General features: G+C 37.9%; 1 protein-coding gene across 1 annotated transcript in view; it reads right to left on the reverse strand.

Moving 5' to 3' along the window:
- Positions 1–26,462, reverse strand: part of lin28b (lin-28 homolog B (C. elegans)) — a 39,706-nt gene extending 13,244 nt beyond the window's left edge. The window contains exons 1-2 of the mRNA XM_034162175.1: positions 26,319–26,462; positions 25,515–25,705 (exon numbers count right to left, since the gene is read on the reverse strand). Of these exons, the coding sequence (XP_034018066.1) occupies positions 25,515–25,705; positions 26,319–26,328 (201 nt within the window). The 5' untranslated portion in view covers positions 26,329–26,462. The remainder of the gene's footprint in view (positions 1–25,514; positions 25,706–26,318) is intronic.

Here is a 26,462-nt window from a genome sequence, read left to right on the forward strand (position 1 = left end):
ACATTTGCAACACCCATGTTTCTGAACATTGTTCCAAAGTTCAAATCAGGTGGGAACATCACGTACTGTGCTACGTAAATGGCGTATCATTATGAAAGGGGAACATTTCAAAACGTGCTTTTTGATTTGCGCCCTCTATATACTCTACTATATAATAGTATGAATGAACGGTTGCAGTGAGTGCAGGGTCTGTACGTGCACCATCATGTGGCACAACATGACCCCTTTAATTTAAAGAACTACTCTATAGCATCACATCAACATCGAGAAATCCGTTGAGGTTACTGGGTGCGCGGTCTCCTGCATGCAACACCCCACGCCGATGTAAAGCGAAACAAAAATCACATCGCAGCCACGCAATCATCTTCTTCCTGGCTTATCTACATGATCGTAATTATTGATCCAGCCGCTACATAAGCGCTGCACTGTGATTTATGCGGCGATGACGGCCGCCACTGTATCCATGACCTTTGAGCCCTGCACGTCTCAGCTGAGGTAACGCCGCCTACGCGACGCAAACCTGCTACCTGCTAGAAATCAAGGCCTATAAATATAGACGCGGGGAAAGTGTAAGCGCGGCGCCTCCTGTAAGAGACCGACATGTAGGAGACGCAGGAAAACAAAAGATCACACAGAATCAAATGTGAAACTACAGAGAGAGAAAGTGCAACCTGCAGGCGGCGGTTTTCTTGTTTATGAAGTGAGTGGCAGCAACATATAGGAAGCAAAACGCATCTATAGGAGATCAAGATTAATGCGAAAGTGAGAGCACAAAGGCGGCGAGAAGAAACAGTGAGAGAGAAGGTTAAAGGATGTGAGAGCTAATTGCAAACTAAGAATAGTGACTGAAGTTGCGGCACTTTGATGGATTTCAGGCGGCCTTTAGAAGTGCACAAACAAGAGCGGAACACTGGAATCAAGCAGGATTCCAGGAAAATGCTACAGATTCTTCAAGACTGTAGATAAAAATCATAAATATGTGGAGCTTGTTTTATGAGTGCAATAAATAAATCTAAATTAAAAGATTGATATAATTAAAGAACATTTGTCATGGCAGTTTTTTATAGATTTGTCAAAATTAAAATGGCAAAAGGCCTAAATGAACACCACTCAGGTTTTTCTTGGTCTTTAACTAACAATTATTTCTGCTATTAATCTGTTTTTTTTTTATTAACATAATACACATTAGATTTTTTTTTTTTGTAAATTATTATTAATTTGTTATGGGAATATGATTGGGTTTTTTTTTCAGCCCAAAAGTTCAAATTCAAATGGACAGAAATAAATTTTAAAATGTCATAACTGAGAAGCTGCATACAAAAATCTTATGAATAATTATCAAATAATCAGTTATACTACCTGCTGGTGGTTCATTTTCTGTCGATAGACTAATCAATTAATTAAAAAAATTAAGGAAAGACTTGAGATTGTCTCAGTCAATTTGAATTTATTGTCTGACACTCAATCAAACAAAGAATGAAGAAAGGAAACCAACATTCTAATCAGTAGAATTTTTAAAAAATAAAAACAGCTTAATAATTAATCATTAGACTGTAATAACTTTAGGTTAACTGAATGAATGCATTTTTATTCAACACTAATTTAAGTAATTGATTATAACAGGGGTTTTTTAACGTTACTGTTAATTTTATAATTTTTCCATTAAATAACAAAAAACTCTATAGTGATCCATCAAATTAAAATTTAGCTTTTTCTACCATTTAAATTAAAATGAACGACTTAATCATTATTTACAAAGGCCTGTGAAATAAACATAGTATGCTGACAGATTAAATTAACTTTTTTTTTATTTGTTTTATTGGAAGAACCTAGAAAAGAGTGATGTGTATTTTTGTTTTGCTAAAGTACATTTTCAAGTAGTTTCAGTATTTTTAGATGGATTTGCTGCAAAAAAACAACAAAAAAAATAAAAATAAAAATAATCTGCAGTAATTCTTTAAATCTGTAAATCAGAATTATGATGAAAAAGGGTTCCGTCAAAGAACAATTTTGCAAACAAACTCAACAGATGAAATAAAATTCTAGAACAGAAAAGCGAGCCCTTGTTATTTATCCACCGATCACATTTACACACATTTCCATTCATGCATTGTTTCACAGATGCATTATTGGAAAACATTCCTGCGGTTCGTGCGGATTTTATCCGGCATCAGCATCCAACTGGTCGATGGCTGATGGAGGACTCATCCGTTTTGGGCCTACTCATATCGGATTTGGGGAAAAAAGACAGCAAGCGCGGCGAAGGCAACGATTCTGCGCAGACTTCATACAAACAACAACAGCAACAATCGATCAACCTGCAATGGCTGTGCAACAACAACACCAAATTACAGGCTTCAGCACTCGGAAATGAATCAGCCAAACCCGATTCATCTTCCTTTTAAAGCCCACGTGCACGTACAGTGCTGTGCAAAACGCTCAAACGCCTTGTTTAGCATTTGTTTCTTCATTCGTGTCAGTAAAAGAGCAAATATTACACTTCATATGCTAATATTAATTAAAAATAATAATGTTTTATACATGGGGTCCCCTCCGATCCCAGAAAAGCAGTTGAAGATGAGTGAATGTTTTATATTTCTATTAATGTTTTATATTTCATAAAGGAAAATAATATTTACAGCCCATTTCAGATATATAAAAACCTAAAGACTTTGTGCGTTCACAGGCCAAAGTCCACAAAAACAACAAATTGGAGATAATAATTAATGAATAATAAATTTATTTGTTGAAAATTAGGTGATATTTAAAAGCTTTCGGTTGTTTTGCGTCAATATCTTCACTTCATGAGAAAAACTTTTGTTTTTGTTACATTAAATGTGCCCTATGTTATCAGTTAATCAAGAAAATAATCAACTGATTAATCGATTTGTTGTTTGGTCCATAAAATGTCAGAAATTTGTGAAAAGTGTGGATCACTTTTCCATAGCGCAAGATGACACCTTCAGATGTTTTGTTTCATCCACAACGCAGAAATATTTAGTTTAACACCAGATAGGAGTAAAGAAACTAGCAAAATAAATCAAATATTATTCACGGTTTAAGAAGCTAAAATTAGAAATTAAATTTGGATTTTTTTTTAATCAGTTATCAAAATAGTTGTCAATTAATTTTAGAATCAATTCATCAATTAAATCAATGTTTTTTTTTTCCCCATTTTTGCTTTGTTGAAATTTCATGAAATTGTCTTGGAGGTTGAATCCAGTTTGACATTGACTGCATATTTGCACTGTTGTTCTGGGACTGTCCCTGTGCTAAATTTCCCTGGTGTGGGACTATTAAAGGATTATCTTATTTTATCTTATCAAGGAGGTGCTTATGGAAGAGCAAAAAGTAAATTTAGTTAAATACCAAAAGAATGGATGGATGAATGTATATAATCACGTCTTCCAGCCCCCAGGCTCCTAGTTTGAGACCATTGCTCTACTGCATCAGAAAGGACTCAAAGCTGCACAACCCTCCCAGCTTCGAATGATGAATGGGAGTCTATTTATGTAACCTTTCGGAAATATCTTTGGAATAGCAGCAGCATGCACCCTCTAAAATCGAGTGAGTCCATCCCCCCACACTGTTCACATGATAACTCAAATATAACAAATGCCATCAGCATGTAGGTCAACAAATTACAACAACCTACAATGACGACAAACACCTTCTCATCTGGTGAACTTTGATGCACCCAGCAGTAAAAAGAAAGTGTTCTGCCCATGTAATATCCCACAGACGTGTCTGCCACCTGCTGGATAGTTAGTGGCTTGGTGATGGATTAGAATCAGGTGTGGCTATCATTTCAGCACAGAAATATGCGCTTATTTTCCAACTGTTTCACATCAGTTACGTTCAAAAAAAATTAGGTAACACAGTTTTACCTCCACACAAGCCTGCAGAAAGGATTTTTTCATGAATTTAGATGTGAGAAAAGAAAATGCAAAAAGAAAGCGAAGAACAAGGTTGAGCCATGAAACTTTTTTCTGCACTGAATTTTCTTAAATCAAACAAATGAAACTTAACTGTCTGACTGTTTAACACCATCTCAAACAAAACTATTAGAAATCCACACAATTTTGGAGCAGAATCTCTCTACCAGGGGTCTTTAGTGTGGACCCACAAGCCACTTTGGGTCCACCCGCCCTTTATTTCATCCCAGAATACCAATGGACCAATTCTCTACAAGTTAATAAATTAATGTTAAGCAGGTTTAGAAATGCTAGATTTAGGACATGTATCCTATATAAAATAGAATGCAACTGAATACAATTATTCACACAAAGTCATCATGTACTTTCGGGGCCATGGGCCTCCATCCAGATGAATATACAACCTTTCAACAGGAAGAATGCTAACACCTCTGCTCTTAATAAGTGTGCGGTATTGAATTTATGTGTAGCTTGAATTGAACTTGTTTGTTAGTTTTGTTCTTTGCCAAAGCCAAGGTTTGGTGGGTACCAAGGCCGCCACATTTCATTATGCTTAGCGGTCTATTATAAACTGACTGATAGAATCTTTTCATTGCTTATATCGGCAGATGTACAGTGGCTTGCAAAAGTATTCAGCCCCTTGGTGTTTCATACATTTTAATTTGTTTATGGCATTTCAAATACAAAAAAAATAAATCAGGCTTCTCAATACAAAAATTTCTAAAATTATCTTCCTTAGACTCAAACTGAAAGTAAATCTCTACAACTTGATGCAAATTAATTAAAAATATAAAATGCAAGATGATGGGTTGCATAAGTAATCAGCCCCTTTGGTATAATACCTGTAAATAATCAGTTTAATTGCCAGTTTTGTTCAGACAAGTCAGGGGATGGATACATGTACATTTCCAAGTCACTGAATATGTCTTGAACTTTATTTACATCAGTTATGAAGAAATACAAACCGTATGGCACTCTGTGGTAAATCTGTTTGGAGTAGACAGTTCTCAAAAACTGAGTGACTGTGCAAGAAGGAGAAGAGTGAGGAAAGCCACCAAGACACCCAGACAACCCAGAAGAAGTTACAGGCTTCTGTGGCTGTGATTGGAGAAATTGTGCATAGTGCATGTTTTGCATTTTGTATCCCCAGTTATACAGCTTCATGATGAAGTGATACAGAGGAGGGTTTTACTAAAAAGAAGACCTGAAAGTTCAGCTACAATTTGCCAGAAGGTACATCTGAGATGCAAGCCTAGATTTAATGTTTTGGTGAAAGAAAACCGCCCTCTATACCACTTCATCATGAAGCTGTATAACTCGGGATACAAAATGCAAAACATGCACTATGCACAATTTCTCCAATCACAGCCACAGAAGCCTCTAACTTCTTCTGGGTTGTCTAGGGGTCTTGGTGGCTTTCCTCACTCTTCCTCTTGCACAGTCACTCAGTTTTTGAGAACTGTCTACTCCACACAGATTTATCAGAGAGTGTCATACTGTTTGTATTTCTTCATAATTGATGTAAATAAAGTTCAAGACATATTCAATGACTTGGAAATGTACATGTATCCATCCCCTGACTTGTCTGAAGAAAACTGGCAATTAAACTGATTATTTACAGGTATTATACCAAAGGGGCCCATTACTTATGCAACCCATCACCTTGGATCTTATATTTTTAATTAATTTATATCAAGTTGTAGAGATTTAATTTCAGTTTGAGTCTAAGGAAGATCCTTTTAGAAATTTTTATAGTGAGAAGGCTGATTTACCTTTTGTATTTGAAATGCCATAAACAAATTAAAATACGCAAAATACCAAGGGGCTGAGTACTTTTGCAAGCCACTGTAGTTGCTTTATAGACTTTTATAAAAAATGGACCCAAGATTTTTACACATTTCTATGAAAATATGTTGCCTAATATATATATATATATATATATATATATATATATATATATATATATATGCAAATGACAACTGATTTGAGGTTTATCATCATCAAGGTGCTAAAATGAATGAATGGCACTTTTAAATTGCAAAGCAGCAGAATGCAAATCAAACGCACCATCCCCCCGCTACTGCCAATGTATTGTGAATAATAATGAATGATCATTGACTGCTCCCTGCAGCTCATGAGCTTTTCCTGTTCCTCTCCTGTCTTCAGTTCACAAGCAGTTTGTCTCTGCAGGTCAAAGTTGAGTGGTTTGTCTCAGCACCCTACCCCCTCTGCAACCACCAATGCCCACAATGCATCAGTGAGGAAACCACACAACCCCTTTTGTTCTATTGAAATGCAGGAAAACACACACACACATACACACACCCTATCTCCTCTACGGAGGACTTCGTGCATCGTGTGATGTGCGTTTTGACGTTTGCTTCACGGGACTGTGGCGGTTTATTACGCAATATCAACACAGCGCGTGTGCGCGCACTGGCGAAACCCGAGTCCCCGCCTCTTGGGTGACCTGGCGGGTGTCCTGATCTGTTTCAGTTTACGTACAGAGGTCAGGAAAGGGCACAGTTGGGGGAAGAGGGAGCGAGAGAACAAAATGGAGGAGGGGCCTAGAGTGGGAGTGGGAGTGGGGGTGGGAGTCGTTCGTGGAAATGCCTCCAGCACATTCTGTTCAGCTTCAACGGAGGAGCAGCTCCTGATCAGCGGCTGCACCTATAGCGGGGGTCGAGGAACAAAAACCCAATTGATCAGAGGTCAGCAGCAGAAATCTGGGGGCAGCAGTGAAACTACACCAACACATACCCCCCCCACCCCCCACCCCAACCCCTGCATGATGGGAGGACCACACCACCACCATGTGGTCAATAAAAAAATAAATAAACCATGAAATTGACACTTAAATGTTCCAAAATGGCTTTATTATGCCTTCGAGCATGTTGCACATAATAAATATGTCTGAAACGACACGTGTGTGTGTGTCGGATGGAGCCAGTGATCAATACGGGCATGAACATCCTGGATAGAAATAGCGCTCCTTTTCATCAGCCGGGTCCACGTCATCGCCTGTCCCAGCAATCGATACAGGAAGCTGTAACGTGATGTGGAAGCCAAGGAGACCCACCGCCATCCTGGATCGGCGGCCGCCGCTAACTCTTAGAGGTGGCTAATTATGGGATGCTTTAAATCAGAGGAGGGCCGTGCACGGAGGAAGGCAGGAGGCGGTGACTATGAGGTGCGGTGCCATTAAGGAGCTTGTTACAAGCAGGAAATGTTAAGTGGCCAACGACATGAAGGTGTAGCTCCACAAAGTCTCACGCCAACTTACTTTGCAAAACTTAAAAATCAAAAAGGGATTGAATTTTATGCAGATCCGCCCCAAAATGTGACAGACGGGCTCAACCTAAGCACGGGAGCGCGTTGGTTTGAGGTGTGCCTAGTTGCAGTACGGGTGCACCGATATCATGAATCAGCAGAAACTGATTGTGTCTAAGATCAGCAAAAACCTTTTCTAAAACTGATTGCAGTGTTTTTCTGCTATTCATACACCACAGTTTGCACATACACCTTACAGGCACATTGTATGAAAAAAGATACTCCTCCTCCCCCTTCCTCATTCAGGGGGAGGAGGAGTAACAGGAAGGCAGAGGTCAGGAATGAGTAGCCAGTAAACCACTATTTATCATTGTGTCTGGTATTTATATTTATATTTGCAAACTGTTTTTCTTCATTACTTTTAATACTCTGTGTGCTTCTTACCCTGTGTGCTGCTCTACAATGCTGCTGGAACCTTAGTTTCCAGCAGGGATCGAAGTTCTATCTAATCTCATTTTATGCACATCCACCTCAAAAGTCGGTATGATTACCAAAACATGTCTCACAACTTATTTAGTTTTTTTGTGGTTCGGCCTCTAAATATAATGTCTCCTCCTCCAGGCCACAATCACATTTTTCACCATGCATTGCTGTCAAACAGCACACCAGGCAACAAGAAAAGAAACCATTAAGAGTACGTACCTCTTATCGGGAATAAATGTAATGAAAATAAATATTTCATACAGATAGAGTCGTGAGAAAAAGTTTTAGTTTCTACTAAAATACACAACGCTCAGTTTTAGCTACGCCATTATAAAAAACTGTGTCGGCCACTCTTTTCTGTACTTTGTCAAAATAAATTTAATTTGGTTTAAACGTTTAAAGTGTCTAAACAATGTTGTTAAAACAAAAATGCATAAGCGTATTTTTTTTAAAATGTTTAGCGTTTATTTGTTTTCGGTGACAGGACCTCATCAACGTTAGTGGCTTCATCGTAAAAGTCGATTTCCATTTGCATCACATTAAATTGGTTTTCTTGTGAAACACTTTCAGGATGAGTTAGCAACAAAATGACATATCGCAAATCTGCAAAAATTGTTTAAGAAAAAAGTTGTATGTGCACAATATTACTAAGATACCATCTTAAATTTAATGGGTTCTATTCCCAAACAGGCTAAAAACTTCCCACAGAATGTTGTGAAATTTAATTTTTGAATATTTTTTGAAAATATCTAACAACGTTTATCCAAACAACACATCCTTGATGGATTTAGAAACATTTCTTATTTTATTGTAATGTGAAGTACTTTTATATAAAATATAACGTTCAGTAAAATTAACAATTTAACTAAAATAGTGGAAAATAATACATTGATTTATTTTTAAATTCACTACCACCAACAGAGCTGCTGAGAATCAAACCCCCATCAAACTGTTAAAAGCCTTTAAGCTTCCCCAACTTCAAATTAACAACGTCCAACACCTGCGATTATCAAAGGGGCAAATATTTGATCTGGAAGAGGAAGCACTAGATCATCTCGCAACATTTATCAGCATGAGGGGAAATGACGCTGAGTGAGGTGGCTGGTGAAAAAACACACAGCCTGCTAATAAGTACGTCAATTCAAAACAGAACCACAATTACAAGCCAGTTCCCCTGATCCCCCACCCTCTGCCGGCCACCAGACTGGCCTGTGTCGGTCAGTATTCATGTGAGGTTGTGACCACGTCAGAGAAATGACACACACACGCACACGGGGTGTAACAATACACTAGCTCCACAATTCAATACCTATCATGATACATAAATTCATCAGTTCCCAATAACTATGTATAAATGATTATCATATACCTATAAATGATACGCCAATATGATTGGATAAAACACTAAAGAATAAATAGCAATACACCCTTTTCGCGGACGGGTAATATTTTTCATACCACCCGATTAATCAGCCAATCCGGACAGCGGAGCAGCGCCACGACGAAGAGGCGCGGTCAGAGGAACTGTAAAATATTGGTGAGTCACTAGTAATAATTTCTTACGTGTCCAACCTCGTAGGTTGATCGTTAAAATTAAATTCATTAGTTCCAAAAGCCATCATAATTATTTATAGGAAAATGTTCTATTTTTTTCTACTAAGATTTGAACTTTGAGTGTTTACACAGGAGAGAAAAGTGAGAAAATGTTAATGCCTGTTTGAGAAAAGTGTATAAAGTGTGTAGTGAGGGGTTTTACAGCCTTAAAACATCTATAATAATTGTAAAAAATAACGCTGACTACTTTGCGGATTTCGCCTATCGCGGGTTATTTTAGAACGTAACTCCCGCGATAAACGAGGGACCACTGTATATGATAAAATTGTTATCAAGTTGTTCACCAATGAATATGGCTTTTTACACCCTTCAGAAAACCATACAACATTTATCATTTATAGGTATATGATAAAATCATTATCAAGTTGTTTACTAACGAATATGGCTTTTTACACCCTTCAGAAAACCATACAACATTTATCATTTATAGGTATATGATAAAATCGTTATCAAGTTGTTTACTAATGAATATGGCTTTATACACCCTGAAGAAAACCATACACCCTGAGGCCAACAACTTGATAACTGACAATCTGCGGTAAATGTTTTAACTTTTAAGAAACAAATTATTCTGAAGTATACCTGTTGCATGCAGTAGTTGAGTTTTCAGGATATCGTGATACCAATTTTAAAAAATATAGTATTATGTATTTTTTCTCAAGGATGAATGCCACCAAACGGTACGTTGATAGGACTAATATTTTTGGAGAAGCTATGGATATTAGCTAACACTGTTAAGAACATTCTGGATTCTCATGCCATTCCAGCAGGGGGTGGTAAATCATCTTTACATTAAAAGCGTGAGTGCATGTGTGTGTGATTTTATTTAGTAAGTTCAATGTAAGTATACATAATTGTAAATACATCAAAAAATACATGGATGACACAAGAAAATGAAAACACTTACTTCCATTGTAGAAAATGAAATAAAATAATAACAATAATAATATTGATAATAATAATAATAATAATAATGATACATGTGAACCTAGTTAACTCGCACAAGTTGGGGTCCACAAAATTGAACCATGAGTTAATGAGGTTGACCAAAAGCACACGGTAGTGTTTATACAGTAGTCTAAATTTTTGGGGCCCACAAATCGACCGTGAATAAAGCCAAAATGTGAGTTACACATACGTGAGTTAACGGGGTTCACCTGTAATAATAATAGAAAATGTATATGAAAACAAGACCCTAAACAATTTATAAATACATTAAGATAGTAAATTAACATTAAAAATTGCGTAATTAACAGGAAATAAAAGGGTTGATGAGTTCTTCTAAAAACTGTTGAGGTCTAAGGTTGCAAAAACATTCTGGACTCACACGCCATTCCAACTCATTATAGAAACTTTGCATAATTTATTACCACCCTTGAAAAATATCAGCTACTTGTTTTATAAAAGCTACCCAATCTAGAGCCTGTGGATCTCCACGTGTAATGTGCTAGTTATTATTATTATTATTATTATTATAGAATAAAAATATAGCTCACATATTCACTTTTGTTGGAATTCATTTTGTGTTGACATGCCGATAAAAAAGGAGGCGGGGGGGAGGAGCATCAAACACTACTTTCATTATGAATCTGGGATGATAAAAACTTGCACAGTACTGTATATATGAAATTAAGTTGAAAGTTATTATACAGTTATTCAATTTTTACTCTTTCCCCTAAAACTCAAAACGTTAGAAGAATAGATGCTACCGTTTCTTTGTTTGTTTGCTTGTTTTTTGTTTTTTGTTTTTTTTTTGGGGGGGGGGGGGGGGGGTCAGTGTTTGTGTTTTTAAAGACAACACAGAACCATTTCACTAATATGATTATTATAGGCAGTAATTTTAAAAAATTCAAACATTCATGCACTTGTCCTGGTTAATACAAATGATATTACTGCACAGATCATGAAATAAAATCATGACTTTAAAGGATTCCATTAAAGCTTTACATAGCCAAAAAAAAACAGGAAACAGCAAAAGTTCTTCATGACAAATCAGTAATAATTAAATAAAAACAAACAACTAGTGAGAAATACATTATGATGCAAAAGCAGTTAAAATTTCTGTCTATCCTCATGATTCCCATTTGCTGACCGGCATGTTTTTTATTTGAGGAAACATTATTGTAAGGGTTATCTTTTTCTGTCACACTTCAAATATATTTCCAAAGGTTTTTTTTAACATAGCAAAAGAACAAAAGTCTTGTGATTTTTTTTTTCTTTTTTGCCATGTTCCTCTTTTTGTTGGAATGGATGTTTTCTCTGCATTATCTGTCCTTTATGAACCACAATCAATACTTATTATTTAGCCTACAAATACATATGTAATACTAAATTTATCATACAGATCTGACATTTAATGTTTCCAGATCGATAACCTATTATCAAGACAAATTAAACACACATACAAATTGTGAAAAACGAAATATTAAATCACTACAATAGAACAGGAGGATGCATATGATAAAATATTTATTGATGAATAAGTATTGAGTAAGACTTGATTTCCTTCAAAAAAATGTTAAATCCATTTAGAAGTGAAAAATTCAAAAGACAAAACTATATAATAATTTCAAATGTTCTAGAAATCATCATTTAAATTGTTTTGCTCATTACCACATAACAGATTTTAAATTTCATTTGTGGTTATTAGATAATTATCAACTTCATAAAGGCTAATAAATGGATTTCTAAAAAGTGTTTGAAAATAGAAACGATTACATATAACATTTTGGGGTTGCTCTGCAAAAAGGGATGGAGCCAAACATTACTGTTGTTGTTATTATTATTAACTATCTGCCATTACACTGTGTAAAACTGGTCTATCCTATAATAGGTACACATGAATGTTATGATTGACATGACTAAAGGGGTGGAGCTATAACATTAAAAATAATAAGCTTGCAAGCCAGAACATTATACCAATGAATATAATAATATAGATCTATTTTTTCACAAGACATATCTGCAATAAAGATGGGGCTTTGGTGGAAGTATGACCCCCCCGCCAATAAATGTTGTACTAGCAGTCTAATATTATAACAAATTGTCTTTGGTGTTTTGGCTGCTTCCCTCATTATCTGTTTTGGCACAGTCACTCAGTGTACTGTGACACATTTACAATAGATTACCATACTACTCTCTGTACTTCTTAAAGCAGTATGGCCTTTGGGTTTTTAAGATTAAACTCACAAAAAGAATTTCATTTGGCACCACTATAATTTCATTCCTTGGCATATAAATGAAGGATTCATCATGATATTGCAAATATTATCAATGTTGCACTGTCTGGAAACAATTTAGAATTTCTCCCCATGATGGGTTTAAATTCAAGCAATCAGATCACATGAGCTACATTTGGTAGTGATGTCATAGACCATGTGAGGACTTCCCCTGACCTATGCAAAGATTCTGGGAAGCACTCGGAAACTGCCAATCAGAGTAAAGAAAGGCAGCGTGATGTCAGCTGGCTGCCCGCTAAAACAAAGTAAACTAAGATGGTGGAAAAGCAGCTTATTTCTGTATGAATCTAATATGTTTCTCATGTATTTTTTGTCAAAGTTAGCCAGAAATAAACACTTCTAAATCTAAAATTGCAGTTTTTGTAACCAGATAACACCACTGAAGTGATTTACAAGACATCTTACAGATGTTCGCACGTGCGCCCTGGGAACGCGCATCAAGCAAGGGGGTTAGATCCCAAGTAATCTCAAAACCTCAAACTCCTGCAGCTCATCTGCATAATGGTGTTAGAAGGAAAAGGCAATATTCACCATGGAATGCCCCCCAAATATATATGTTCTCTTTATTAAAATGAAGTGTAATTTTGCAACAACATGCAAAAATAAATCTACAGTATAATGCTTGGATTTCAGTAGAAACTAAATTGTATCCATTTTGTGAAATTTGAAAGGCCGTACAGCTTTAATAATTGATGAGCATGACATCCAAGATACATTTTGTAACTTGGAAAAGTTCATGTGTCCAATCCCTTACTTATCTAAAAAAAAAAAAAAGGGCTATAAAAGTCCAGATTTACTTCTTACACTAAAGCAGCGATTGTAAAAATGAGGAGATTGCCACCCTGGAGGTGTGAAGGTATTGCAGGGGAGTTGGTTTGTTGCAAACAAATAGTTTGTTACTGTAGGATTTTTACGTCTGATTCAGTTGTTTTTATGATACACCGATCAATCTGGACAGTTAAAATATACATTTATATTTTTTAAATATTATGCATAATATTCATATCATATTAAATAACCAATATTTTATAGCTATAGTTTTGTGTGTGATTGTCTGTTGTTGAATAGTCTTTAGACTGGAAACCATCAGCTGTATCTGGCAACACTGATGATTATTATTTTTGTGCAATGCCAGTACAACTTGTATAAGTTTGTGAGGAATATCTATTAATATTTCTGCCATAAAAGTGATCTGCCACTTTATTTATTTATTTTGCTCAGCAAGTAGTTGTAGTTTTGTATAAATTACAATGTTTAAAATAATTTCCTGTGAAGTTTGGCAAAAATTATTTTCAGTTATAGATTCTGAAAGCAGGGGCAACTTATTTATAAAACCCCCAACTTTACAACACAAGTTGATTTCATTAGGAAATATCCCTTTCCCACAGGAATTTTCACTGTCAAATGATTAGTTTGATTACTTGGTTATCAGTTTTTGCCAGATTTTTACATTTGATATATATATATATATATATATATATATATATATATACATACATACATACTCAACAAAAATATAAACGCAACACTTTTGGTTTTGCTCCCATTTTGTATGAGATGAACTCAAAGATCTAAAACTTTTTCCACATACACAATATCACCATTTCCCTCAAATATTGGTCACAAACCAGTCTAAATCTGTGATAGTGAGCACTTCTCCTTTGCTGAGATAATCCATCCCACCTCACAGGTGTGCCATATCAAGATGCTGATTAGACACCATGATTAGTGCACAGGTGTGCCTTAGACTGTCCACAATAAAAGGCCACTCTGAAAGGTGCAGTTTTGTTTTATTGGGGGGGGGGGATACCAGTCAGTATCTGGTGTGACCACCATTTGCCTCATGCAGTGCAACACATCTCCTTCGCATCATCCGTGAAGAGAACACCTCTCCAACGTGCCAAATGGCAGCGAATATGAGCATTTGCCCACTCAAATCGGTTATGACGATGAACTGGAGTCAGGTCGAGACCCCAATGAGGACGACCAGCATGCAGATGAGCTTCCCTGAGACAGTTTCTGACAGTTTGTGCAGAAATTCTTTGGTTATGCAAACCGATTGTTTCAGCAGCTGTCTGAGTGGCTGGTCTCAGACGATCTTGGAGGTGAACATGCTGGATGTGGAGGTCCTGGGCTGGTGTGGTTACACGTGGTCTGCGGTTGTGAGGCTGGTTGGATGTACTGCCAAATTCTCTGAAACGCCTTTGGAGACGGCTTATGGTAGAGAAATGAACATTCAATACACGAGCAACAGCTCTGGTTGACATTCCTGCTGTCAGCATGCCAATTGCACGCTCCCTCAAATCTTGCAACGTCTGTGCATTGTGCTGTGTGATAAAACTGCACCTTACAGAGTAGCCTTTTATTGGGGGCAGTCTAAGGCACACCTGTGCACTAATCATGGTGTCTAATCAGCATCTTGATATGACACACCTGTGAGGTGGGATGGATTATCTCAGCAAAGGAGAAGTGCTCACTATCACAGATTTAGACTGGTTTGTGAACAATATTTGAGGGAGATGGTGATATTGTGTATGTGGAAAAAGTTTTAGATCTTTGAGTTCATCTCATACAAAATGGGAGCAAAACCAAAAGTGTTGCGTTTATATTTGTGTTGAGTATATATATATATATATTTGGTTTGATATATATTCTTATTATATGTATCTCTAGAATGGTTGGGCATTTAGGGGCAGTGGACACCATTCTCTCAGATTTCCTAAAACCTTTTAAACCAAGAAACGCATGGAGGGGTGTAACTTGATGTAAAATGATCGATAATTGGATTATTTCATCCTTTGTAAGCAAATCAGTAAAATATTTCAGAAAACATGTTTTTTATCTGCAAGTCATGTTAATGTATCAGATGTATCATCCATCACACTGAATTTTTCACAACCCTGAATCCAGTGCTGCCAAGTTGCCTCTATTTGTTTTCTACTGCAGTCAGCATTTTTTTGAGCCTACTCCCCCTATACACCTGAATTTCTCGCTTATATATCATTATTAGTTTTCAGAGAATTTTGAAATAAAGTTTGAAGAAATTTTCATATGTCTTTCTTGTAACGTCAGTCACACTCATATTTTTGTTTTCATTTAAACAAAGAAAAAGCATCACTGGATATCTTTACTTCCCTAAATACCTCAAGACCTTAACTATGCCCACACACAAGATTAGGGACTTATGGCTTCAACATTTCGTGTGAGACTGGTTGAAATGGCTCAGACTCTTTACAAATGTAACATCTGCAACAGTTGAATTGCCCTGTAGACTTTCTGTCCACTGTAGCTTTATGTTTTGCTATAATTAGTTTTATATTCTGATAGTCTTTGAATTAGTAGTTTTCTAGTTAAATTAGTTACTTAGTTTTCTCTTAAGTATTTTTGATATTTGATTTGGCTTTATGTTCAATTTTACATTCAGTTAGCATTGTAGTTTGTCAGCTTAATATTCTGTTATTTTTAGATTTAGAAAGAAGCAAACACTTCTAAAACTGAAAACACTTTTCGTAACCTAATAACACCTCTGAACTTATTTACAAGACATTTCGCTGAGGTTAGCATGGTGACATCACTTCCTGGTGTAGCTACTAGCTAACAACTTCATTTCTGGTATATTATGTAAATGCTAGCGAGAAATAAACACTTCTAAAACTGAAAAAGCTGTTTTTATAACCCGATAACACCTCTGGAGTCATTTACAAGACATTTGCGGATGTTAGCTTGCACACTAACTTTCGTTAACTCATGTTAGCTTGCACGCTAACTTTCGCTCACTCAAGGCTAACTTCGTATGTACATTACATTTGTCTCATTAATAACTGCAAATGCACAGAGGGTGATCGACAAATATTCTTGATTTGCACAACATGAATAAATGATTTGATTTGAACATGTACAAATTGTACGCAAGACAGTAAGATCTTAAAAGTCAATTGAACAACTGCAAATTATAAAGAACACAATGCTTGTACAGCCGAGGGTATTCCAGCATTGCGTTATAGTTATTACATTATTAGCATCTTAGTCCATTTTAGAGTCAGCTAACATTGTAGTTCTTTAACTTTACATAAATTATTACATTGTTAGCATCATGTTCCATTTTAGAATCAGCTAGCATTATAGTTTGTCAGCTCTGTGTTCATTTTTGCAGTGTTGGCATCAAGTTTCATGTTAGAACCAGCAAGCATTTATAGTTTGTCAACTTTACGTCATTTTTCTTATTGTTAGCATCATATCCCACCTTTAAAACAGTTAGCATTAACAGTCTATGAGTGTTACGTTCATTTTTACATTCAGTTAACTTCATACTCCATTTTAGGTTCCGTTAGTTTGTCAGCTTTACATTCAGTTATTTTTACATTACGAATATTATATTCCATTTTAGATTCAGTTAGCTTTATATCCCACTTTACATTCAGTTAGCGTTGTAGATTTTCAGCTTTATGTTCAGTTACTTTTAGAAAGTTAGCTTCACAGTGAATTCATGGGCGGAACGGTAGAAATGGCTAGCACACTTGCTTTACAGCAAAAAGGTCATGGGTTTAGATCTACAATTCCTTTCTGTTTGTAGTTTGTGTATTTCTTCTCCTCAAAGCAAACACAACAAGCAGTGATGGAAGGACGCTCACCTTCTAACAATTTGAAATAAAATTTAAAGAAACTGACCCAGTTAAAAGCCACATGGGGTTGGAGATGGTGATCAGAGGATTTCTAATAATCAGATGACATTTCATTCAATTTTTGACAAATTTAAGAATTTTTCACATTTTTCACATATTTGTGTGAAAGTGAACAGAATTTGTAGTGAACCAACAAACTGATGGGAAGGGTCGAAGCTGCTCTGTGGAGCAGAGAGGAGCTTCAGTTCAGCTTATTATCTCCGCTGTGTGCAGCCCGCGCCTCAAAAAGAAGTCACGTGACCGGGCTTTCTTCTTCTTTTGCATTTTTTGATGTGCAGAAGTGAAGGGTTGGATTGGGGGGGCGGTGGAGGTGGTGGAGAGACAAAGGCCGATACTGGCTGATTTGGTGGTGGGTGGGGCCTGCATGCCAAACGGTGACACAGAGCAGAGGTTAATCTCGCCAGGGGCCCCCGCTTTAACCTCACCCTCCACACACAAAAAATGCACGTCCTCTCCCCCACCCCCGGCTCACGCGAGCACACCTTCCAAAAAGGAAGTGATCGGATGTGATCCGTGATGAAGAGGCCTCACAGGAAGCGAACTCGTGGTTGGGCGCCGGGCGGGGACCCTCCCTCCCTCTGACTCACGCATGCACGCTCCCTCCCTCTTTCTACCTCCTGCTCTTCCACTCACTCGTCTTTTTCCATCCTCTCGCTCATGTTTTCCTCCTTGACTACTGCTAGCGCCCTGCAAACCCTACATATGCGTATTTTTCCCCACATTCCTCCTCTTCCCGCTTCTTGGAAAAATCCCTCCTCTCTCCTCGCTGGATTGTCCTTATGTTCCTTCCTAGTCACCTCGTCACCTTTGCTCCTCTTGTGAGGGCCACTGTTGTGCGTGAATTAATGTGACGTGTTTACAATGTTTTTGTTTTGTTTTGCATTTAGCTAGCAGCTAACCGGACACACACACACAAAAGCATGGGTGTAACAACAAGGGGGGACTAGGGGGACATGCCCCCAAACACCCCCTGCTTATTTTTCTGTACATTTTCATGATTTTCTAAGCTGTCAATCAAATGGAACAACCCTACCGGGCAAGCCTGGGTTCTTCAGCGCTCATATCTTTAAAAAAAACAAATTTAAACCTTGGCCAGGCGTTCCGATAACCCTGAAGTCGAAGGTCCATTTGCACAGATTACTCAGATTCAAGAGCAGGCACTCAGTTGCACATTGCGTTCTGAGCCACACCAGTCTCCACCCTCATGTGGTTTCGGACTGAATGTTTCTACAGTGACTGGACTGCCAAGTCTGCATCCAAGCCCTGCCGGGCGATGAACATAACAGGCATGTTTTGATGGCGGAAGTAAACCCACTCACACACGGAGAGAACATGGAAACTCCACACAGAAAAGGACGACACATTAGTGGAACCAAACCTGTGGCTTTCTTACTGCGAGGCAAGAATGCTATCAAGCTAATCATATATAAAGTGGTTCATATTGTGCCCAAGCATGTTTGAGCCCAAAGGTCCAGTCTGCTTAACCATGCCTGAGTCCGCTTCAAGAGTTGGTCTCAGGTATGGTTCAGTTGGACTTCACATCAATGAACAATTGCAATTAATATTATTATTACTACTTGAACAGTACAGACTTCAATTCATTCAAGCACAGCTGTTTTTAAGAAGGATCTGGTTTCTGCCTTTATTGACCAACATGAATTGCTGTCAGCGAGCAAAGCTGCAAAACGCTCCCTCATCATCTGCTGCCTCCATTAAAATCTTGTTACGCGTGCAGCACGATTGACTGATAAATCCTGCTTTGCGTAATTTATTACGCAAGGCACATGCAATGCCAGCAAAGCCAAAAAAAAAACAAACAAATAAATGGACTGCATTTATATAGCGCTTTTCCATCTGCATCAGACGCTCAAAGCGCTTTACAATTATGCCTCACATTCACCCCAATGTCAGGGTGCTGCCAAACAAGGCGCTCACTGCACATCGGGAGCAACAGGGTATTAAAGGCCTTGCCCAAGGGCCCTGAGTGATTTTCCAGTCAGGCGGGGATTTGAACCCATGATCTTCTGGACTAAACAAACAAACAAACTCTAAAGAAGCCACAAAGTCAACAACATTTCAAACTTTATTATTGTGGTAGTGGAGCCATGTTGCCAGGTCTGCGGTTTTAAGCAGAATTGGACTACTTTTAAAGTTATTTTAAATTTATAGTGACACAAATTAGCAGTCCTGATTGACGTGTTGGACAGTGGCCAATTTAACAAGTCCCTCACGATACAAATCCATCACACAAATTACAGTTTTATACTTTTTTTTACCTTCAGAAATTCACCTGTCTGGTGTAAAATGTCGTAAAGGAGTTTCAAAAACACCTTATATTGCACAAACGGCAAGGGAGTGTTTCATAAGTAAAGACATCTACAGTGCAAAAATATATTCCAGGAAGGAATGTCAGACTTTTTTATGTTGATGAGAATCAAAATCCGTGACGTCGATAGATTGTGATGTTTGACACCTTCTGTTAGCTGACTACCAGTAAGATCAAAATAAATAAAATAATAAGGGGAATCAAAAGCCATAATCAAAGCCTTGTTGATGCAACAAAATGATTACTGACTTCCAAATCAATGGATATTAGTAATTATTTCCTCTGCATTATTTTTCACTGGCGTTATTTAAAAAAATATGCCTGGCTTGGCGGGGGTTCTCCTTGGCCTGGTGGCCCGCCAGGCCTATAATACTGTAGGGGAAACGCTGAACATGTAGCGCAGTACAAGTACAGGCCAGCGGAGGAATGTGGCAGGATGGTTAACAATGGTGCTAAGACATGGTACAAGGCAACCTGGTCTAGTGAGAGTACACCCTTAAACTATAGGTATGACGCTAACTCAGAATTAAACGAATTAAAACAACATGAAATATCAAGTTAAACTGCTCTAAACATAACTAAACACCAAAAAGTACGAGTGATCTGTGATCAAGCTAACAAAATGATACCGTGGCGCACGCTTGCAAGTACTATATTTTGGGGTAGTCGTAAATCATTTGTGATTAAATGCCTGAATTAACAAACTGGTAATGTAACTGATGACCATGATGTATTTTTTTAAACAAAAAACGCAACAGAAGTCCAAGTCTGAAGTCATCAGATCTGAACTTTCCCACACTTGCTAACACTGATCTAGGCAAAAGTTGTTTATCATACAATAAGGATGCATCAGTTACACAAAAAGTCTAATTATTGCACCGGCCCTCAGGCCATCCGACTGTACAATTCCTCACTCGGGAGAAGGAGGAGTAACAGGAAGACAGACGACGGGAATGAGAGGAACAGTAGTAGCCAGTGAACCAGTAGTGAGGAGTATTTATATTTATATTTGTAAATTGTTTATTACTCTTACTTTTGATACTCCACACTCATGATTTGGTAACAGATCACAGACAAACATCTGATCAATTGCTGTTGATGTCGCAGTATTTTATAGCACAAACCCCACGGTTCGATAAAAACATTGCAGTTTTTCAGTTTCTTGTCGGCTGTCAGGATACGACTAAATATATCAAACTAACATTAATTAATAGTATTAACATTAATGGTCTTTTAGGAACAACTGCATGAAATGATAGGTAATTTTAATATTTACAGCTTTTTGATCATTTTGGATCACACGCCTGTGTGGCACCAACGTCCCTGTGTTCAGCTGCAAAAACGCTGAGACAGACCGTGTTTATTTGACTTCTGCTCAGCTCGTTCCCACACTAGAGCTTCTGCCTGATACTCGGCTAAACATCTCGGAGCAGCAAATAAATCACAAGCCTGGAGTATGAAGTAGAAGCAAAATAGGAATGGATCCATCTGAAAAGAAATATATATTTAAGAAAAGGCAGCTGTGTCTATTATGATTATTTTTCATTATCCGCAGCAACGATGGCAATGCAAACATGGAAGTTAAAGGGGCCCTGTTATACACATTTACAGTAAGCTAATGTAGGTCAACCGGGGCCCGGTTTCACGAAGTGCTCAGTGTAATTCAACGGAGAATAGACGGATAATGTTGGGTGACTTAGGGGCCGCTCGCACGGCACACGATAGCTGAACAAGGGAAAAAAAGTCACAAAGTCACAAATCGTCGAGAAAAGGTGGACGAATGATCCTATACTTTTCCCCATCACCGAAAAACCTGCGAATCAAAAGCGCATAAAGGAATAAAACCTGCTCCATCTTTCTGCCACTGATTGGCCATTTGGGAGTGTCTCACACAGCGCAGATCACTTCACTGTGGGCGTGTCCCGTGGAACCAGCAAGACTCCAGATTTGGACGTCCGTTACATATGTCACAGAAGTGTAAAATGAGCCATTTCAGCCTTAAAGTTTGCTTATAACAGAGTTATTTCAACATGAACAGTTGTGCGTAGAATTGTGCAACTTTCTCTTGAAGCCACAGGTAAAGTTAGATTATAAACTGATGTGACCCAAGCATAAGTGGATCAGCACAAGGCTATGAGTTAACACATATGTGAAATGAAAATAAAACCAACGTTTCTCTGAATAAGACGTGATCGCTGCACTGTGTTCACCACTGTGACATCTGACCCACACAAGCCCCTCCCACCAGATGAGCACAAAACACCGCGAGGCCAAAACACCTCCCGGAGAGAGTTTTTAAGCCACATTACGGAGACACGAGAGGCACAATTTAATGTCAAAAGAGGAGTTAAAACAAAGGATGACTCAAATGATCTGGACTTGCTGCGCAGAATTAACTCTGTGCATAACACACAAAGCTGCAGTGTTTCAATAAACTGATCACTGATGCCAATAAATATGCGCAAGGAGCAAAATTCAGCACAACATACCTGCAGTGCACATTCAAAAAAATTTAAATTAAAAACATATCGTTCAACATGTGTGAAAATCAAACCGTGAAACAGCCACACAGCAAAGTCGTGTTCACAGCAATGAATAAAGCACCGACTTTATGTTGTTAAAAGACACAAACAAAACCTAAATGTGCTTCCGACAGAAGGAGAAACCACAACAACAGTCATGTAAAAGGACAAATTTGGTGTATTTAAAGATGGGCTGTATTAAAAGTGTTTAATGCAGGGGCGTAGCCAGAAAAAAAAAAAATCAGGGGTGGGTTGAGGGTGTCCCGTGTGTGATTTTATTTGGTCTAGTTTTTAATTATAGTACTGCTGTGATTCATGGTGGTTGATTTTGCTCATTACTTTTGTCTTGTTTGTTTGTTTGTTTTTATCTTTTTCTGCCTGCCTTTCTTACACCAGACAGGTATGTTTTTTTTTCTTCTTTTTTTTTTTGGTATAATTAAAATGGGGAGTTGTTTTTTTTTTTCCCCCATACTGTTTTATATTATTAATTCATTTCTGCAACAAATCATTTTGAGTACCATAATTTGCAGAGAATAAATTGCATTTTTTTCCTTAATAAGTTTGGGACGTCCTGTGACTTGTATACTGAAAAAAAAAAAAAAATCACGTATTCATTAATAATAATTATTAATTCTTATTATTACTACTACTACCACCACCATTTATATAGGACTTTTTCAGGAATCAAAGTACGATACAAAATATAATACAATAATAAAAGAATAAATGCCACTAATAAAAAGCATACTACAAAAATACCAAATCCAGAAAATAGGGTAATTGCTTCACTTTCCATTTTGAATACTGGTAAACATTAATTCCTTTCTCAAGCACTTAGCTTACTGTTTAAATTATTTTTGAAAACACTGAATAATTTCACACACAAAAAAAAAAACTATTCCACATTTCAAGCTCTGCAAAACGAGTCCATCCCTTTTTGAAGTAATTGTTTTGTATAGTTTCAAATATTTCAGAATAGTGATTTACTGTTTCGAGCATTTTAAATACAGTGAATAATTTCCTGATGCAACCGTGACACATTTTCTAGCGTTTTGAAACAGTGAATAACTTTCCGAAGTAACTGGCAAATAAAAGTCGGTTGTTATTCTTAAGGCCTTAACGTTTGATATAAACCTCAAGCTTCTTTCTCTGGTCTGTGACTTTGTTGCGGGTAAACCGCAGCAGTAAATTCAACCAATTAGCTTCTTTTGACGTGCAGCAGAGACACTGTGCCATTGTGAGTCGTGAATGCTGCACCCCAGCGTCTCACAAAAGCCTTTGAATGGTTTGATTACCCATAATTCTCAGAGGTGATGCAGAAATGTAGCAGCACAAAAGTAAAAACAGGCCTTCTTCCCTCCTGCAGACTGTCAAAGAACAACTGGGAATAATGATTTTAATTTCCGTTACATATGTCACAAACATCCAAAATGAGGCCATTTCAAGTCTAAAATTTGCTGATAGAGAATTTTTCATAAATCCTGGAATTGTGGGACTTTCAGGATTTTTAATACTAAACCTCAACTATTTACAAAAACAATATATATTTGTATTGCCAAAAAAAAACTTTTATTTACCAAATAACCAATACAGAAAAAAAAAGCTTTGGCTGTTGAAAATGGTGTTATTGCATAGTTTGTCCTGCAGTGGGCGCTCGCTGTCAAGCATGGCTGGGACCCCATTGTCCCTTGGTCACATTAGCAACAAGAGACAGAGGAAATGCAACAAGCTGCCTGTCATTTTTGATCAGAGCGGGCATTTAATAACAAGAGACAGGTTTTCGCGATGCAGCTAGCGAGGTAGAACCAAAATAGATATTAAATCTATTTTATGCAAATGCTGAGCAATATGACATTGCAACTGTCAATCCAAGTGAAAGCAGAGTGACATACGTTGGCTAGTTATTGGTTATATTCATAGTTATTTATAATCGAGTTCATATTAGAACAATAAAACATGAAGCATCAAACACATTTCCTTGTCATAAATGCTTGACAATAAAATGTTAGGAACCACTCCCATTTTTTAAATGTATACATTAACATATATCAGTTTTGTATTTTTATTTATTGTTTTTTACTCCCCAATATCGGTACCATACCATCCAGTGTTCATCGGTCTTTAAAGCTGTACGGCCTTTCAAAAAAAAAAAAGAAGATAAAATTTAGTTTATACTGAAATCCAAGTATTAAAATGTTGGTTTATTTTTGTAAACATGTTGCAAAATTACAGCTCATTTTAATGAATGTATTTACCTGGAGCGAATTCCATAACGAATATTTTATTATCCTTTTAAACCCGTCTGCAGGTGGAAGCACGTGTGCGCATTTGACCTAGCGTAATGTGCGTTCCCTTGGCGTGCACGCTAACATCTATACGATGTCGTGCAAATCCCCATAAAAGTGTTACCTCATTTCAAAAATAGCATTTTTATATTTAAAAGTGTTTATTTTCTGCCAACTTTTACTAAATATATGAGAAACATGTTAATTTCACAGAGATATAAGATGTTTTGGAGCATTTTCTGCCATCGTGGATTATTTTGTTTGAGTTAGCAGCCAGGTGACATCACTCTACTCTTTTTGGCTGTCACTGTGTGCTTCCCAGCATCCTTCGCGCAAGTCATCGTAATTGACAACACAATCATGGACTGTATAGGTTGCGACCATAAGTAGTTCAAGGCTGTTTAATTCTTTAGTTTATGTTAGCTATCAAGTATTTGTGTTATTTGTTTGGAAGTTCCGAGAAATATAAGTTAAGTTTTATTTCATCATGTGCCCAAGCTTCAGACACAGGGAGATCTCCCCCTGTTGGTGAGAGCCAGTAACATTAAAATGTGAGACTAAACCATGCCTGGTTTATGACTCATTTTAGGGGCCTTTCACAAGATGGACACTGTCTGTGAGGGTCCCAGGCCTGGTTTGCAACGTGACCTTTAATAAACTCAAAATGAGGAATCCAGTGATTTGGTTTTTGGTAAGGGGCAGAATCTTGCAATCTTTTGATATTTTTGCAGTTTTTCTCGACAAAGTGAATTTTGATCATATTGCCACTCTTATATAACGAGTCCCGCAATTAAAGGCTAATAGTAATGCCAAAGAAAATTCTTTTTAGGACTTAAATCTTAAAAAAAAAACACATTGTGCACCTTTAATATTTTGTAAACTGTGGCCCCTTTAATGTGACAAGACTATACACTTGAAACACCTCAACAATCACAATTACACACACAAAAAAAGTGCAGTTAATAAAGCCCAACTCTAAAAACACTAAAGTTATATCCTTGAAAGTGTGTTCACTTCCGCGCACATTGAACCGGGGCTGCATTCAGGTGCCAAGAGAAGCCATGGATGATTCTTTGTGAAAACAAAACAACGTGACATCACAAGTTACTTTTCTGTTGTCCAACCCCCAAATCTCCCCCCCCACGTGAGTCAACTCACTTGGTGGACGAAAACATCCAGAGGAGGATCCACGGGACCCCCGTCACTGCTGGTCATCGAAATAAATCCAAAACCCATCCGGACGTTGAACCATTTGCAGAAGCCCGATCCGGACAGGATCTGTGTTCGAGTCCGGGACTCCGGCTCGGTGGACTTGTCGGGGTCTTCTGCGTCACCTTTACCCGGCCCTCCTAAAATATTTAACATGTGGGGGGAGAAATAAAAAAATTATTGGCTCAGACTTCCACAACCCGCGCGCGTAACCGGTGCGTAAAAGTGCTTTAAGACACGCGCGCGTGTGTGAGGAGGAGGAGGAGGAGGAGGAGGGGAATCCCCTCTTCCAAATACAGGCTGTGAGAAGTTCAGGAACAGTAGAAAATTTCAAGACTACCTCCAAGAGGGGCGCAAAACAAACGCGCACCCACACCACCAAAAAAAACAAACAAAAAAAAGTTACTCCGTGACGATTTGCTCGGGCATGTCGGTGTAACTCGTGGAGGGTTACGTTTTTTTTTTTTCCCTCCCCACCTCCTCGCGCACGACTCTGATGAGTGGATCCAGAAGGCAGGTGTGCGCGCGTGGAGCTCCACTCGCAACACGCAGCCGCGCCGATCGAAGGGACGATCGCTTCAGTTTGGGCGTTTTTGGGTGTGTGTGTGTTTTTTTTTTTTTGTTTGTTTGTTTTTTTTTAAGATCATCACGCTGCACCTTGCTCCTCTCCTCCTCCTCCTGCTCCCGCACGCACGCGTCCACACCGGAGCAGAAAACAGGGGAAAAAAAAAAAAAGAAGAATTGCGGAATAACCTTCGGCCATGTTTCCCCGCGGACCCTCTGCGCCCAAGTTGAGAAGCTTCCTGCGTGAAAACGGTCACCATTAATCCCGCGTCCACGAACCCGACGCGCACCGCTTTAGCTCGCATGGTACACGGCGTGCGTGCGCTGTGCCGT

The sequence above is a fragment of the Thalassophryne amazonica genome, chromosome 21 (genome assembly GCF_902500255.1).
Source record: "Thalassophryne amazonica chromosome 21, fThaAma1.1, whole genome shotgun sequence".
NCBI lineage: Eukaryota > Metazoa > Chordata > Actinopteri > Batrachoidiformes > Batrachoididae > Thalassophryne > Thalassophryne amazonica.